This window comes from Buteo buteo, chromosome 7, assembly GCF_964188355.1.
Source record: "Buteo buteo chromosome 7, bButBut1.hap1.1, whole genome shotgun sequence".
Classification (NCBI taxonomy): Eukaryota; Metazoa; Chordata; class Aves; order Accipitriformes; family Accipitridae; genus Buteo; species Buteo buteo.
Window position 1 is genome coordinate 44,017,116 of NC_134177.1, and position 18,589 is coordinate 44,035,704.

The window sequence follows — 18,589 nt, forward strand, 5'->3', positions numbered from 1 at the left end:
TCCCGGTGTTTATTTCAGCTGGATTGTTTCCATTTCTGTATATCGAGCTTGGTTGTTACGCTGTGAAATTTGTTGTCCCATTCTACAATGGGTGTGAATCTGGAAAATACATCTGCAGTTGCATTTTGTGGCTTCAAAAAAAGACCCAGAGCATTTAGCATTTCATCTGAAAACATGTATTTTGCTCCCTTAATCCAAGGTTTCCTTTTGCTGTACATATTTTCAGTTACACATTGGAAGCAGTCAATCATCGAGTTTAAAGTGTGTCAGAGAAAAATCCAAAGTGAGCCCTGTTGCAAGAGAAACAATCTTAGCACAAATCACTGTATTTTTAGCTGATTCTTCTTGCGGTCTAGACACTGAATGAAGTATCTTGCTTTTTTTCTTGGAATTACTGAAAATCACACAGAAGTAACAGCCCTCGTAAGAACTAATGTTTGGTTAAACATCAAAGATGACTTTGAGGTGATAGAGATTTTTTTTTTTTTTTTTGTCTCATCATCTGTGGAACATGGCTAAATCTCTGCTTTCACAAGTGCACCATAAATAGGAAGCAAAGCAAGAAAGTTGGCCGTATTGCCAGCCTAACAATTCAGAGAAGCACATCAGAGCTAAGGTCAGGTAGGATTGCAGCTAATCCTCCTCGTCATTCTCTACTAGCTTACTGCCTGACCTGTGAATTGTGCCTCACCAACAATGTACCTTGAAGGCCGTGTAGATGTAAGCATGCTGGCGTGCCCCTCTCCCTGGCAGCCACGATGTACCCCATCAGGGCAAGAATTGTGTAGATGGGAGCAAAGCTAAAAAGGTCACACTGGTCTGTGCCAGGCCCAGCCAAGAGACCAGCACAGACCATGTCAAATGTTTTGAATCATCCAGTTCCACACTTCAAAACCATTGGGACATCTCCTGCTCCCTGTCTCTGCTTGTAGTTTCTTACCTCCATCCCAATGTCATACTGTATTTCTTATTAAAGCAGCTCCCTCTGAAATAAAAGATACTTGTCATTAATACTTGAAGATGGCTTAATGCTGTTCCAGAAGGTCCTTCCCTGCTGTGCTTTTTGGTTTCATTATTTAATTTGTTAGAATCAGCCTCCCTCTCACTGCAGGCATTGCTAATTGCAAGCACAAATACTGTGGATGTTTCCCTGATTATCAAGCATAAATATAAATATTAGTGAACAAAATTGATTGCAGGTGTAAAAGTAAGTGGTGATTGGGTGTGTTCCTTGGAGGTAAAAGTAATTGTTTTCTTTGAAGCACATGGTTAAAAAAATACTTTGTAATCAGCAGTTAAAAGGTTGAATGTAATTATATATAAGGTAATTGAAATTGCTTTTCTGAGATTTAATATTTTTTTTTCCCTGTAAATCTGTGGGGTTTTTTTGGGAGAGGAAGAAGAAAAAAGAGTAAGTAAGTACTCTGCCCAGCCTTCTCCAGACTGCAGCACTAAGTGGAGTGTGCAAGTGGGAGAGCAATAGCCAGGGAGGGCTTCCTGCTGGGCTGCCACCCCTTGCTGGGAGCAGGCTGGTCCAGGTGAGGGTTTAATTGCTGGAGCCTTGGTGGATTGCTGTAACCTCTTCAGGAAATGGGGAGTGAAGCAATGGCCTTCCCTGTGAAACACCCTGCTAATGCGTTCAGAACTAGATTGAGGGTAAATATTTGCATATGCTCTTACAAACTCATTTTTAAAAGGATTATAGTGAAAAATTCTTTGAGCCTGCTGTGACTTTCCTAATTCAAGTCTCTAACTGAGGGCATGAAATGCTAGCATTTATTTCTTTATCCATTTCACTTGCTTATTGATGCATCCACTCAGCTTTCATAAAAGGCAGCAAAACAATGTTTTGGTAGTGGCGTCAATGGGAGAGGCTGCAACAACCTGGGTCAGTTGTCAAAAGAGTGAAAGGAGCTCAAGGGCAGAAACTGTCATCAAATGTCCAAAAGACATTGCCTCCTAGGTACAAGCAATGGGAAGAGCCCAGCAATCTATGATGGGCTTCTTGGCATGTGTCAGGAATTCAGCAAAATGGTATTTTGGTCAAAAAAGCTGACTTACTCTGTGCTGAATTTAAAGTGAAGAGGCTGCTGAGCTGTGAAGTCATCTAGCCTCTTCACTGCTAGTGATGTTCAGTTGTGGTAAAACAAATGTGCAAATGTGAACCTGTCAAATGGGCCAAGCTTTGTTTTAGTTTGCCTTTAACACTACCGTTTATTGTCCTAGAGGTTTTTTTTTTTTATTATTCACTCATGGAATGATTCAAAGAGCACTGACTACCTTAGCATTAAATCAAAGGTCATCTTTCTTTAAACCTCATTTGACGAGCTGTGCAGATATGGATAAGTAAGTGTGTTGCATCTTCATGTTTCAAGGGAGTTACTCCCAGCTTAATTGTTCTTCTGGTTTCCCAAGAAGCTTAAATGAGTTGCCCAGGCAGCTGGTAATAAGGAAACTAGCTGCTATTTCCTGATGAAAAGCAAAAGATAGGACTCCTCAGCTTGGTGTATTGTTCCCTGCTCTGATAACTGCCCTGCAAGCCGCACCCTTCTCCAATGGCCTCAGAAACTGCTTTTCTGTCCTTGTAAAAAGTGCAAGTTCGTGTCTTTTCTCTGGTGACTGCTGCTCTGTTCCTGCTCAAGGGGTCCTGTGAGGGAAGGGTTGTGTGTTTAGTACACGTGATTTAAGGCATAATCCACCGGTTTTGGGTTTGGTTTTTTTTTTTTTTTGTTTGATTTTTTTTTAAATGATAATATGACAGAGCAGGCCATGCAGGTCTGATTCCACCTCCTCATAAGAGGTGGTTGGAACTTTTTGTTTCCTTGTGGCCTTGGTAGTGTGTCATTTAGCTGCTTTTGCTATAGGGAGTGTTGCACTTACTTATCTCAAAGATATCTCAGATCTAGGCAAATTCTATGAACTACGTGGAAGTGTTCATTAGCCTGGTTTTACACAAGATTGTGACCACAGTTATGATTGATGGCATCAGTCTGTAGGAAGTCACCTGTTACCTTACTTGGGTACCAGCTGATCTGCACGACATTTCTAACGTCTAAAGCCTTTTCACTGAAAGGTGGCATTGATTTGGTGGAAGGTATCAGCCAGAGCTCTAACCTAATTTAGCACAGGCACCACCGGCGCCCAGTGTGCCTGGGGAGGTTAAATTGCCTTGAACCATTTGACAAAGTATAAAAAATTCTTTAAGGGATTAGATGCATTTCCTAAAGCTTGTTCTATCTGCATGCAATGACCTTGTGGTACCTCTATTTTCCTTCCATATTGTCAGGAAAGAGACTGGCAGTTCTCTTGCAGAAGCTGCTGCTAACTAAAACCATAAATACTTTTTTTGAGGCTCACACTTACGTGTAGAAACCATGTGAGTTTTAAGTGACCATGTGTCTTTCCTGAGACTGCATGTTTCTTAGGCTCTTTCCATCTGTTGAAAAGGCTTGAAAAAGCAGGGTTGTGTGCTCAGCATTTCTTTTCCATCTCTGAAAGAAACTGGACCTGCATAAAAAGAAAATACACATTTAGATTTACAACAACATACAAATGGTCTGTTTAGAAATGGTGCTTCTCTCGGTGCCTTGTTTGCTGCAACTGGTTTTCTTGAGAGCTGTAATATTTAGGATATTTTCATAACAACATTTAATTTCTCTGATTCCTTGATTTTTATGTCTCACCTCAGTCCAGCTGACCTCTTGTGACATACAGTCACATGCATCCATGTGTGTTGTGTAAGACTCTAGGTGGAGAGCAGCAGGAAGAGAGAAACTTTTAAGATGCCTGAAGCGAGTATTTAGTTAAGCTCAAAGTAATGGATGCTAAAAAAAATTTCAAAGCGGTATTTCTACTAGATCTGTGCTAATGGAATTGGTGGTTTTAATTCTGTTGCCTCCCTTAACTTCTGTATGAAGCTGTCTTAAACACTCCTGCATGTGCAGAACTACCATGTGGCAAATCATACTGCAGCATTTGTGGATGAACTAAAATTGTGATGGCTGCCCAGGAGGAGCCTGGTGTTCTTAAGTGAAGTGTGGAAATCTCTTGTGCTATCCTTTGGCAATAGATTTCAGCTGTGGCTGAGAGAGGATCATTCCAATTAAGTGAATAAGGAAAGTGTTTTAAGTGTTGTTTGACAGACCTGATCCTGAGAGTCCTAGCTTAAAACTGTCACTGATGTCTCTTCTCCTCTCAGTCCTTCTTGTAGCCCTGTCTGTCCTTGGTGCTTAGCGATTTTTGGACAAGTTCAGGCCTGTTTACTGGAGATTTGTTCAGCTTGAACAGGACCCCATGCGTATTAAAGCAAGTTCAGGTTTCCTTTATAATGTCATTGAAGAATAAGCTCCCATTTCACAGCACACATTAAGTTTGTATCTATTTTTTATACACGAAGACTTCACCATGAAAATACCGGCTTTGTGGAGAAGCCTGACTAAATCTTTATAGAGGAAAATAATGTGAAAACCTGAGTTAATGTCTGGTAGGGAGTGAAGGGAAGCTTTCTTCTTGGGAGAAGAGTATTTAATTGGATTTTTGTTCATCCGTTGCCAAATTTATGTTTTTAACTGTTTTACCAGCTGCATTAGGTTTCTTCACCAAAATTCGGCCTAGGAAGGAGAAATTGCTAGTTTACAATGCCATATAACTACATAAATACAATTGCTGACTAGATGACTCAGAATCAGGTAGTAATACAGGCTGAAGTTGCCCAAAGTGGGGTGGGGAGGAAATTTCCCAGAGTTTTCTTTGCAAGTGGCAGAACTGCATGACAGCCAGCAGCAAGCAGTCTTACATGGAAATATGTGTTCTTGAACTCAGTATTGTTCTGAGCCATCTGGAGAGCAGTAGCTCTGAACTATTGCCCAGCTCTCACCATACTTATTGAGGATATTATAATGAACAGCTACGGCTGCCCTTGCCAACCAAGTACAGAGTCAGTATTTTATTACACCTTCAGTGTGTGGGATAAGGCTGCTTTCCATTTGGCTCCTTCAGCAGTGTTCTGCTTACATGCTCCTGTAAATGATCTATTACGTATTGGAGACTGCTGGGCAAAAGTTCAAATTAAATCATGCCATCTGACCACAATTACACCATTCTCAGGCAACTGAAGTATACTTTTGTGAGCCTTTAAATAAACATTACATTGTACATGTAACCAAATATGTACAATAATCATTTTTACAGAACACACCCATTTACATGCAAATATACCATGTAAGATGGTTATTTATTTCTCATCACGTATAACTAATGAAACAAAAGCTCATAGCTCACTGAAGCTCAAGCAGTGTTTATTCTGTCTTTTTTTTTTGTATTAACCAGTGGCTTATTTTAGGTAGTTTCTCTATTTACAGCCTTTACTTTTAAAATGGGACTCTTGGCCTAGAGAGTGTCCTCATTTTACTTATTTTTCTACCTTAGGGTGTAACATTCCATATTTTAAAAATTTTGCTTTTAAAACTAACAGACAAGAAGGTTTCTGCAACCTGATTCATGCAGATAAGTGCAGAAGCCTGTGCCTTTGTTTTATACCACTAGACTCTCTTAGAACTCACTGTTTAGGATCTCTCAGGCTTGCATGAACCATAGGCTTAAGGTTTAGACTTCTTCCATGATCTTTATTATGGAACACATTTATACCTCTAAAAATTACTTTTAAATTTCCTAATGAGCAGAAGCAGCTTCTCTAATCTCTTATCTCTGGCTATCTTCACCTTTTCCACTGCTCCCTATGGTTGGCAGTAACATTTGTTTGAAACACCACCCTATTTGCAGCTGTTTGCGCTTCTGGGAAGGGGTTAAGCAGGTTCTGCTGATTTGCGGAGGTAGGTGACTCACTACCCCACCCGGATAGAGGGGAAGTGGCTGTCTAGAGGGAGAGGATTCATACAATGTGAAATCAGAAGTGACCATTGTGAACTTCGAGTTTGACTGAAAGAGCCGGAAAGGCTCTATAGTTAAAATTCAGGATTATCAGCTCTACATCCAGGCGAATTAAAAGTTGTCTGAGTGTCCAGGCTGTGCTTCTGGAGCGTGGGCAGAGGTGGGATAGGAAGCCAGAGGCAGGAGGCTTGAGGAGGAAGCCCACACTGGAATTTGCTGCCTTGGTAAGGCTGTGTCTGGGCTGCCCTTGAAAGCAGTGGAGGAAAGGCAGCAGCTCAATTCCTTTGGGAAGTTTTTTTGTACCATATCAGATCCATGAATCACATTCCTGATGAGGCTTGTGCAGTTTTTAAAGTGGTGTCCAGCAAAACGCATACTTCTTTAAAGTACAGTTTGACATCTGAAAATATTTCCTTTTGGATGTTTCATAATATTTATTTATACTAAGTTTATTAACAAATGCAGAAGGAAATGAATTATTCATTTAATATCCTTTTGTACCTTGATGTTTCCCAGTAGTGTATCAGCTGGTAGTTTGAATATAACTTCCTTCTTTCTTATTGATAAAACCCTGGTTGTTGTGGAAACCACAGATTTTTTTTCCCTTAATCTTGAGCTGTTTCAGTTTGTTAAATCTGTGCAGGTAATCTTCTTGAAAACCCCTTATATATTTATACTAAGATTCTATCCTTTCTGTACTGGTAGTCAGCCTAACCTTACAAGCACCCATATATACTTAAGTTGAAATAAATTGTATCCATAACTACATTAGTGCCCTGTCACTTGCCAAACAGTTACTATGCTTGAAGTATTTGTAACAGGTTAATTTTTGTTCCTGTTTTTTTTGTTGCCAAATAAATGTTATCCTATTCATTAAATATATCTGCTATAGTTAGAGTCCTTGAATCAACTTCCAAGTGAGCTGCACCTGTCCATTACAAAAAACAATAGTGAGATTTGATGCATTGTTCCTTGGTTTATGGACATCCTGTGGGTAGTTTGCCTAAAACTAGCTAGGTCAAGGCCACTAATTCTGTTGTTCCTGCCTCAGTAAGCCATTGGCTTGTGCTGACCTTTGATCTACCTTGTTAATTTTTATTTCATTAGAAATTAAGGCCCACATCCAGGCTCTGACTATTTACATAATTAATTTTATCAATAAAATAGAAAATGAATACTCCACCTTCTAATATAATTGTAGATGATGAATATTTGATAATAGCTATTCACTTCCTGTCACTTTGACCCTCTCCACATCCTGGGGAAAAAAAATAGAGGAATTCAGCCATAGATGAAAAAATGAAGGCTTAGTTTGGGAAAGGGTGTGAGAATTACAGAACTGAGGTCAGCTGTGAAAAACACCAACAGGAAGAAGCCTAGAGATGCCTAAAACAATTCCTGTCAATCTCTTGTCCAGAGCAACGAAAAGGATTGTAACAGCTAGTACAACAGCTACACTTGTTTCTACCTCTTTTTTTTTTTTTTTTTTAGGAATCTGTGTTGTCAAAATTTGGCTGATGGTTGTGATCCTCTATTGCTGCTTTGAAAAACTTTGTTTTCCTGTGAAGTAGAAGTATTTTCCCTGAATTCTAACTGTGAACGAGAAGTATCCTTGTTAAGCAGTAATGAACCCGTTGGCCTAGCTCTGTCTTTGAGCTGCAGAATCCTTCCTCTGTTTTCATATGTTATAACTACAGATTAAATAAGGAAATTTTTGTTTTGGGGTTATACATCTTAGCTGTGTGCTGTGTTTCCTGACGTGGCCCAAATTCTGCCATCAAACTTAAAGAAACAAAAAAACCCCCAAATATCCTGCTCTGTTAACTAAAAGTGACATAAGCCATAAATAATGTACCTACGAATAATGGATAAATGGGTCTATGTCATTCATTGGTGCAATAAGCGCCTGCTGTATTTGCTTCATGCTCAGAATTATAAATACATAGAGATAACATGAGGTTATTTCTGCAATAAAGTTACTTATTGATATAGCAGTACAATAACCCATTGCTCTTTTCCTTATTTCTGAGAGGACTTATCTATCCTTAGCTTTTTAAAAATCTCTTTTTTGCATGTCCCGTGGAACAATGAAGAAGAGTATGCATTCCTGGGACTTGGTCATTTTTTCAGACATGGAGTTATCTATTCTCATTTCTGATACTGGAAGAAGTTCTCAGTCTGATATTTGTTGAAAACACTAGAGAAAATTATTTCTATGTTGCTAAACATCCTGTGCCTTTTGAAGGAGGGAGGAGGGAGAACCTACCATGCTGTCTCCTTTCCTGACCCTTTGTTCCTTGCAAACTTGAATTGCCTGTGCTGTTTATCTTAACTTCTTGTGCAATCTTTCCTCCCTGTTTCTTCTGTGAAAATACCCAAGTTAAAGACAATGGCTGAAACTGACAGAAACACAACACCAGAAAAGCCCTTTTGATCAGAACAGTCCTCCAGCTCTGAGCTGCCAGGAAGTGACTTAGTGAAAAGGAATACTAAATATCACAAATAATACTCTTATAACAAAAGTTGTATGTAGTTTTGAACTTCCAAATTACTCGAAGCCCTATACTTCTCAGTAAAATTTAAGTATGGCTAGATAGTTGAACTATGATTATTGTGTCTTCCCCTTCTGAGAGGGAGTTCCTAAAACAGGAATTAGCAGAGCTGAGTGAAAACAGAAAGCAAACCAGACTGAGTTGTTGGATTGTGTACTGTGGTCTGCAAGAAGAATATCGTCTTGTCATAAATGTCAAGTGTCTTTTTATAAGTTATTGGGTATATTTACCCTATCTGCTTTCTTCTCTTTGCCTTCCCTCTTGTGTTCTCCCCCACCCCACGAATGATCTTCATTCCCCTATATATTTAATGATTTAGCTATTGAAATGAAGCACCAATATAGCTCTTAATTTACACAGGTAATTTTTCTGCATGAATTAGGACTAGACTCAACCCTAATGTGTACTGAAGGTTGCCCTACTGCTAACAGGCAGTTGAAATTTTTTTTTTTTTTTTTTGGAAGGCATGGGAGATTAACATTGCTTGTCTATAAGCTACTGTGAAATTTATCAGAATCCATTGAGGCTTGCATTTACACAACTATGCCAGTGATCAGCTACTACTATGGGTGTGTTTGAGAAATTGAGAACTTAGCCTCAGTACTTACTTGTTTTCTTCAGATTCAGTTGTACAGTTACTTGAATCTCGTCAAGAAGCGTGTTGGCTGTTCTAGGTGTCTTGTGCCAGAGCTGCTTTGAGAACAGGTGCTCCAGGAGGGGATTTTAGTGCTTCTGTACCTGGCCTGAATGAAAGTGAAGAGGTAAATGAAACCAGGGAAAGAAATAAAGATAGAAGTAATACAGAGTATCTGCTGTGCTCTGAAGCCTAGCAGAATTGCAAGGTCACTTCTGCATCTACCACTGTTAATTCATTACAGATTTAAAATCTAAATCAGAATCTCTAACAGGGTAAGATTTCTATGTGGGCATCGTTAGCCATATTGCAAACGTCTTTAACATCTTTAGCATCATACTATGTGCGTGCTCATCTTTTTAGTTAAAACTTCAGAGGCCTGGCATGAAACAGCACTAAAACCTAAAGGGAAACTATGAGATTTGTCCACTTGTCAAGGAAAAAGTCCCTGAGACTGATTTTTTTAACTTTTCTTTTTGGCATACATATTTAATAGTGTGTGGGATTATTTCTATGGGGGGAGGAATAGCAAGAACTCAAAAAGCTCTCCCTACCATTAAGTGAAAAGCTAACAGAGGCAGAAGAAAGCTCAGTGTTACAACATGATCCTCAATTCTACTGTACTCTCTTATTTTATAAGCATCTAGTCTGTACCCCCACAAGCTATTGCAGTCTCTTCCTCTGTCAGGCTGGTGCAGCTGCAGCTTCCCAGGGGCACCACCTTGTGGTCGTGGTAAAATTTGTGCAAAAAAGAGCCCGTTTCTTGAATTGACTTTTGAAATTATACAATCTATTATATTTATTATATTATACAGGCTCTTACATCTGAAATCAACCAGCAATTCTCCTCCCAAATATGCTTAAATAAATAACAAATTAATTAAAAAACCTACCTGCTTCTAACTTATAGGAGGAAAAGCAAGAGTTGTAGTTTTGCTTAAATCTATGGTTTGCCTGTAACAAATAGCTAAGACCTCTGATGTGCTATAGGGACTTTGTTTTGGTTTGGTTTTTTTTCTTCCAAGAGGTAGGTAACACCACTTGAAAACATGGCACAGTGAAATGGCCAGAAAAGCATATAATTCATTATAATCTCTAATATAACTTGAGGATGACAGGAAAATGAAGAACCCTTCATACCTTTTTTTAAAAGATGATTCAAAACTTCCGCTATTTGGTCAATGTTAAGGTCCTTAAAATAGAATTTAAGTCTTACTTTGCTTTAAAGGAACAGGTGGCACACTATTGTATCTTGAATGATTTGAATCCAAATGGAGTTTGGATTAATAATTCTGATACTGTACATTTTTATGAATATTGAAACATTCCTAGGGCAAAGTGTTATCATCAAAAATTGAAATTGGAGGATCAGGAATGCCTTACTACTGTAGTCAAGCACGCATTTAATTTTTATCACACGTTATTTCATGATAGTTGAGATGCTGAGGGTTTAGCCTGGAGAAAAATCCTTCTGTATAGACATTCTTTATGAAAAATAACCCAGTGACAAGAATTATGATGTTCAAAGACTGAGCTACAGTATGTAGCAAATGTATTGAAAAGTAGCTATTTATTAGATATATTAAATATGAATAATACTCGCCCATACAAATATATTCAGTTCTTACTATTCTAACATATGCACACACTGCTTACAAGACTGAAAAATAGCTACAGTCCAGTAATTTATACACTTCAGGAAGTTGATGGAAGGTTTTCCAGTGCTGGGTTCTTTCAGGAAAGCTCTATTTGAGACCATTTTAAAAAAAAAAAAAAAAAAAAAAAAAATCACAGGATGGTGTAACTGGAGATAACTTGTTCCAGAGCTGTGAAGCTGTCCAGGAAATCTTCCTCTTCGATACCAAATTTAGTGTACTGGTGAATATAGGCTCTGTGTGTTGAAGTCAGAGTAGGAAAATGGGTAAGACATTAGAAATCGGTGAAGAATCTGACACATGAAATCAGATTGTATAGTTATGGTAAAAACTTCAAATGAAGGTTGGTTTCCACCCAGTAACCATGCTGTTTAGTTTCTACTTTGCTCTCTTGAACTCATTTTGTAATTCATACTTATTGATAAGTCATGACTTGTTTCTAATAGGTTCTATAACTTTGTGTATTGCTTCGGGAAACAAAATCGCAGCTAACAAAACTGGCCTGACTGGGAAATGGAAGGAGAAGTGATTATTAAATGAGAGAAGTAAACTATAGATTTGAGATACAAAGCCTAAACCTGTGTGTGGAGGATAGCTTGCTTCTTGTCACTGGTGTTTTTGTAACAGGTGGTAAAACTAGGAGCACAGCTAGTGGCAGCAGTTTTCCTCTTTTGGCTTTTAATTGCAGAATTCCTGTGCTAGAAACTCATGTTTAGCAGACATCTGCTGTGACATGCAGTAACCTTGGCTTCATGATGATCAAAGTAAAGAGGCAATTATTTTCTAGAGTTCTTGGTTCTAATGAAAAATCAAACTAATAGCATGGGAGCCTTAGTAAATACACAAATCCCCTAAATGCTTCTGAACTGAGCCAGGAACTTTTCCCCTGGACTGTGCAGCATGTGTACCCAATTTAGAAACTATATGATCAGTAAAAGAGTTTCTATGTGTTATTTTTAGAATGGTCACATCGGTATGCACTAAATTTGGGGAGTTTTAGTACTGAGAAAATAGTCAAACTGACAGCACTAGAATAAGTGGTCTCACTTATCCACAGAACATAAGCACTGTTCTGTGTTCCTCACCCTGCCATCATGTTTCAAACATAAAAATGTTTCAACTACAGTGTGGGAACAGCCTTCATGCTTATTTTACTTTGCTGAAAGAGTGAGCTGTATTTACAATGATTTTGCTACCACTGAAGATATTGGCAGTTATTAATGAAGTATCAGCATAATTATTTTCACTTACTTGGAAGCAAACATATTCCAAGCTTTTCCTACAACATTGTCAAGAGGTTTCAGCAGGAACTGGCTATTGCTGACCAAAGAAGCAGACTTTTCGTACTTGTTAAATGCTCGTGGTGTTTTCCACACATTAAAAGCATCCTGAGGGTTCAGCCATGATGTATATAATGAGGGATCTCGGAAACTTCCTGCAGCAGAAATAAGACAGCCCTGTTGACAAATGTAAAGCTACAGGCTCCTGCATCTTGATCTCAGTAGTCTTGTGTGACCTAATCAATGCCTGGCAGATCAATTCAGGCCTTGAAAAAACATCTGCAGAGTGGTCAGCCTATTGAAAATATAACTGTTTTAAACAGATTCATTAGATTATCTAGAAGCATACTCTTGTATTGGTACTTCATCTGTAAGCTATGCTCATCACTCCAGAAGCACCTAAATATATTTTCAGACAGTTTAGCCAAGAATCCTGTTGTATACATGGACTTCAGTATCTTCCTCCTTCCCTGAAGTGGTTCAGGAAACACAGAAGTCGCTTGTAAATATAACAGCCCTAAGCAATTAGACAACGTGGCCTTGGACATTAAAATGTTTCTAGAGGGAATATTGACCTTAGTAGTCAAATGTGTGGCCTTGGGTTTTTTTCACTTTTGTCAGGTATGGTTGAAAAGAAAACGGTGAGATGGGAAACAAGAATCACTGAGGTACTGTGGTTTTCCTTCTTACCTAAGTCTACACTGTGCATATCTTTTCCTCGCAGGATAACCAGGTTGGCAATGGAAGTATTGAACTGCAGTGGCTTGTTTGCGGAATGACTGGAGGGGATGGAGGAGCCTAGACGTGGTGGTCGTACTTGCCAATCAATACCTATGAGATTTTGGCAAAAAAGATATAAAAGAAAGTTAATGTGTCATGAAATATGCATTCAGACTAGCCAAAGAGTCAGACGGTAACTAACACTGTGCCCCAAGTTGAGATCCTATTAGAGTTTGTGGCTTCTGCACGTTAGTGAAGTAGCAGTTACACAATTTTCAGAGAAAACCAGTGCTAATCTAGCAGTATTTGCCTAGTAGTCACTAGTCTTACCAGAGAAAATGGATACTTGTTTCTATATTAAGCAACCTGCCAGCCCATTCTTTGCATAACTGGACACTGTACTGAATTCCGCATGTAAATGATATGGGAGAGCTAAACATGATTTTTATTAGTAGAAGGTGTAAAAAGAAAAAGTATAACAGAACTAACTATCCAAGGAATGTTCCAAATGAATCGTGTAAATTAAGCACATGGCCAAAAACTGTTTTGTTTTGCGTATTTTCAATAGTTATAATTAACTGAGATGTCTGGGAGCAAAAACAGGAGCAAGCCAGGAGCTGCAGTGGCAGCTGAATGAATAGTTAAAGGAGCAGCTGGCTATGTAGAGGCAAATTCCTGCTGTCTGAGGGCAGTAACTCGTTTTGAACTGACTAAAGCTAGTCAGTGAGCTCCACAAAACAATAAGCTTTATTTCATCTGTAAAAATAAATGCCTGAAGAATGACAGATACTGAAGATGAGTGAATGCTTTTTACCTTCCTCCATTTTAGCATTAGCAATGAGCATCTGCCTTAAATGCTTGATGAGTCCAGGCCAACTGAATGTGCTATAAGCGAGGGAGTTTTCAGGCATCTGAGGTATGTTACGAAGACCCAACATCTTGAATTCGGGATGTGGAACTAACGTCTCCATTAAGTCTCCTGAAAGAAGAAATTAACAGCTGCTGATGTTTGACAAAGATATTGCATAGGGTAGCTAAAATAGGAGAAGAGAGTGAGGAATTTTACAAAGATCTAGCAATTTAAGGTAAGAAACAAAGCAGGATATGTAAAGTTTTAATTTGACAAATTTATGGACACACATCAAAGTAATGCAAACTTGCTACGTACTACTGAGTTCTATACAAGCATGTTAGTAGCTCTTGTTTTAGAGTTTAGACTTGTCTCACTTTATAGTCTGGTTCAAAATCTCAAAGACCCTATGCACTGCTAAAGAGATTGACAGACAGATGTGAAAGTTTAATTTTACATGCAAAACTCTCGACAATATTGGTAACTTTCTCTAATCCCTTAAAGATACAAATGTCAGCCTGTTGCTTGTTGCTACCAAGTTGTATGCTAGCCTGTCTTCTGCCTGAGCAAAACACAAAACTTTCATTCTGTTTCAGTTTATACAAACTTCTAATGTGAAATGTAAAACTCAGTCCAAAATTACTGTCCTGCACAAATTTCCTCTGAATTGTAAATAGGTACAGTGGTGTCTGAAATCACTTGAAAAAGGAGAAACAGGGTTATTTTGGTAAAGATTGAAACCAGAAGCTGGGGGATCTATTTTGACTCTGGTACAAAATTGGGATTGAACTCCTAATTTAGTCTTTTCCTTCACTTTCCCATCTTAAATCTTGGGATGTATCCAAATACTTGAGTAAGCAGACTGAAGAACTTCACAATATGAAATGGCTTCAGAAAGATGTGTGAGAATGCATTAGGCAGATATAAGATAGTTAGATACCTAATGGGTTTCTGCTATAGTGTAAGCCACCTTCTGCTGTGTAAGTGGGCTGGAAAACACTCCCCAGTTGATGTGCAATGACTTGATTTACATCCCTGAAGGAGATCTGTTTAATATTCATCAGCTGAGCACAGATCTTGTGGATGACATCATTTTCATGAACAAGAAGGGCATCTGATGACTGGTACAGATGTGACAGAGTCAAAACAGAGTTGTAGTTTTGAACAATGATCTGGAAAAAAAACAAAAAAACACACACAAATGAGAGTCAAACAACTTAATCTCCTTCTAGTTTATAATCCTCTGGCTACTGTCATTTCCTCAGTTATGACTTAGGAAGTGATTCATTTTCTTTGCAAAAGTGCAGAATGAGGTCAGGGACTAGCAGAGCTTTTTCATGGAAAGAGAGCAAGACCTGTGAAAATCATGTTATCCATCTCACTTCATACAAACATGCTAGAATAAAATCTGTCTGCGAACTGGTTATAATACTGAGATATTATCATAACAGGAGATTTCTAGTTAGCTAATAGAGCTTCTTGTGAAACTGCATTATACTTTAGCACTTACATTATCAAGAATTTTTTTTTTTTTCGGTGTAACATACCAAATACTAGGCAAACATTAGCTGTGTTACTTTCTGTCACGTTGAACTTTTAAAAAGTAAAATGTACCTCTTTTCTAGTTTATTTCAGTTGCAGATATTTTATGTTTAAAAGTAAACAGTGATTATAAACTTGCAGAGTATCTCTGGGAAATATGACATTCACCTCACCAGTGCCGTAGGGCCAGATAACATGGTTTAATATAAATGAGGTTGGAAAAGCATCTCTCAAACATTGGGTCACATATGCACCCAAGCCAGATCCTGTACCACCAGCCATGCTCATTATTGTGAAAAATCCACCAAGTCGATCACATTTCTCTGCTTCTTTTTGCACCAAATTCATTATTACTTCTTTGTGTCTCGGCCCGTGAACAGAATAACTGTTGAATAACAGACAAAACAGTGAGACAGGGCAGGTTATATCAAAACAAAAACAGAAAGGTGAAGCTATTCATAAAGCATACTTTTATTATTATTATTTACATAACCTCGCATTATATCATCCATCTGCAGTAAACAATCCTCAGCTGTGACATTTATTTTGCATGTTATTTATAAACTGTGCTCATTGTTTCCTATTCTTAAATTGAATATATTCACTCTATTTTAAAACGTTAGATTTTCACTGTGAATACCAATTTCACCTTGCAAAAAGCAGTTTAGACATTTCACTGCTATATATATTGCTACTTTAACTTAAAAATAAATCAAGTTAATGTTACATACTCTGTACCTTGCACAGCTGCAATAGTACCACTCCTAGAGTCTAGACAGCTCATTAGCCTCTACAGTTCCCTTAGTGAAGCTTGAAACAATTGTTCATACCCATTTGCCCAGTTGTTCCCTGACCCTTGCTTCTGACAGAAGTGTGACCGGTCATCATATTTCCAGTAGCCAGACCTGGCAGCCATTGATAAGGTTTGGCTGATTACTTTAGGTTCCATGTCAACAAGCACAGCCCGGGCAACAGGTACTGGACAAGAAGAAAAACAAAACTAAGAATAATGTGCCAATACTAAAACTTGTTCACCTAAGATGGATAGACTTGCAAATTATATTCCTCCCACCCATGTAAGCCGAACTATTAAAAGGACAGTACAGGCAGGTACAGAAAGGAGGACCTGGCAATGCCCTGGATTTCTGGTGAACCATCTCTTGTTCCAAAGACAAATCTGAACTCTAGAGACCATAGAGCTTTCAGGAAAGAAACCACTTACTGTGTTTGATAACACCAAATTTAGATGCTCTGGGTCCTACTCCATGGTATGAACTATCTACAGTAGAAAATGCAGATGTTTGGAAGGAAAGATTATGTATGTATGCATGCATATATGCTCAGCTTCCAGCTGTGTTACTGGCAGACTTGCTCTGTGGTCTCAGACACTTTAGTGCACTGATTTTCCTTCTGTGGTTGTTAGCAATGTCATGAAGGCAGAGTGTTGTGATAATTCTTCAAGACTGAAGGTAAAACTCATTCTTCAACTGAAGGCAAAAGACTTTTTTTATTTCTATACTCTTATCTGTATTAGGCTGGAAACAAGACCCTCTGTGGGAAACAAACACTTAAATGTTGTACCTTCAGATTCCTCCTCACAGAAAAAACGTTCTTTGCAAGCATCACAGTAGGATTCATTCTCCTTCTTGGAACACAACCCATGCGTGCCATGGACATCACTGCAGATAGCATTAAACACCTCATGACCAATTTGATTACCACACTGACCAAGCTGGACTGTGACTATTGACATTCTTATTCACTTTGTATTTAAGCCTAAAAAAGAAAAGTGTGCCTTTAGTAACTGTGGAAAAGAGGGGGGGAAAAGTTCTGACAAGTACATTTCTGATCAGTTTTGCAATTTTCTGAGAACCTCTAGTGAGAAGGAAAAGGCTACACTACAACCAGTGGCAATTTCTAGGGAAAAGCAGACTGTCAGCACTTTCTCCTGAACATCAGAAGAATGCAGATGGCAGTTTACAGGAAATCAATCTGTTTACTGTTGCTATACCTCTGGAGGGAGCTGAAACCAACCATACAGCAAGCAAAGTCTTTGTTTTCTTACTTTTGCTTAGTAAGGCAGGATAGAAACAAATAATTATAACCCAAACAAAGTGATAGGATTAGGCTGTAAAAGCATAATAAGAAAGTACCATATGCTTTTAGAAATGTGAAGCCCGTTCAAAAATCTAGCTGATTTCCAGTCCTGTACTGCTATGGGCCTGATGCCAAATCTGCTGAGGTGACAAAAGGGTTTGCTAGAGTATTCCCCTTGCTTCCATCACAGAAAGCAAAGTTTTTGATTCAGTCAGTACTGGTATGTTTTGACATTTTTTCCCCCACTCAGCATTTTGCAGCAGCTCTGTTTTCTCACTTTTCTATTCTCCTTTCACAGAAACAAGGTCAATTTTTTTAAGCTCACTTCATTATTCTGGGCTTCTATTTTTCATTATCATCCCAGCTGTGCCGCAGCACTTCTGTAACAGCATTCTTTGGATAACTGCCAGCGCCTGTAACTCGATCCTGCTGCATTTTGCAGGCAGGTATGTGCTATTTTTGATTCCTGTGCTTGGTTTCAGCACTGCTGCCAGCCTGCACCTCACAGCCTAAGGCCAGCCTGTGTGTTACTGCAACGCTGAGTTACTCCTCACCGCAGGAAATAAATAAATAAAGATGCAAGTGATTTTCAGAAAAGGCTCACGTCCAACTCACGCGTTCGATACCGACCCTGCCGTGCCTACTATCGGTGTGCTCTGCGCCTGTCACTCGGAGGAGGCAGCTGTCTCTTGAACCCTCCTTTCTGGAGCTGCAGTCACCCGCCTGCGTGGGGAGACCCACTCGGGCTCCGCCGTGCCGACAGGGCCTGGCCAACGGCCGCCCGCCCGCCCACCCTCCGGGGCCGCCATGTTGCCGGTGCTACCCGGCCCCCAACGTCGCTCGGCCGCCTCGTTCCCTTTCCAGAGCCTTTCTCCTCGCCAGCTCCCTCTCCTCCCCGGGCCTCCCCGCCGGTCCAGCTGCCCTCCCGAGGCGCCTGCCCCCCCGCCCGGGCAGCGCCGGCCGCTCTCGGCCCCGCTCGCCGCCGGCTTCTCCTCAGGGCTGACCTCGACTCCCCCCGCGCTGAGGCGCTCGGGCGCCGACGGCGCATGCGCAGCCACCCGGCTCCGCGATCCCCTTCCCCGCCGGTTCGGAGCCAGACGCGCCTTCGAACGACCCGCTTCGCGCATGCTCAGAACGGACTCCGGGCAGGTCGGGCACGAGGGTCGGTCGTCTGGGCTTCGCCAAGGGCCCTACGCATGCTCCTTCCGCCAGGCTTCGCCGCGCCCTCTGCGCACGCTCCGTGCCAGGAGCAAAGCCGGCGGGCGGCGGCTTGCGCATGCTCGGCCCCACCCCCTCGCCCCCTCGCCCGTCCGCGCACGCTCAGTGCGGCCCCGGCCAATGGCGGCAGGGGTTGTGCGCCTGCGCGGCGC

The 18,589-nt window shown here is 40.1% G+C and overlaps 1 protein-coding gene across 1 annotated transcript; it reads right to left on the minus strand.

Moving 5' to 3' along the window:
- Positions 1-5: 5 nt before the first annotated feature.
- Positions 6-18,431, minus strand: TUBD1 (tubulin delta 1). Its single transcript, XM_075032924.1, is given in 12 exon segments — positions 6-985; positions 3,364-3,507; positions 9,050-9,152; positions 9,154-9,184; positions 11,982-12,165; positions 12,701-12,841; positions 13,545-13,709; positions 14,521-14,752; positions 15,291-15,507; positions 15,953-16,100; positions 16,704-16,898; positions 18,224-18,431. Coding segments are annotated over 10 exon segments (1,479 nt in total). The 5' UTR covers positions 16,876-16,898; positions 18,224-18,431; the 3' UTR covers positions 6-985; positions 3,364-3,421.
- Between the last annotated feature and the right edge of the window lie 158 nt (positions 18,432-18,589).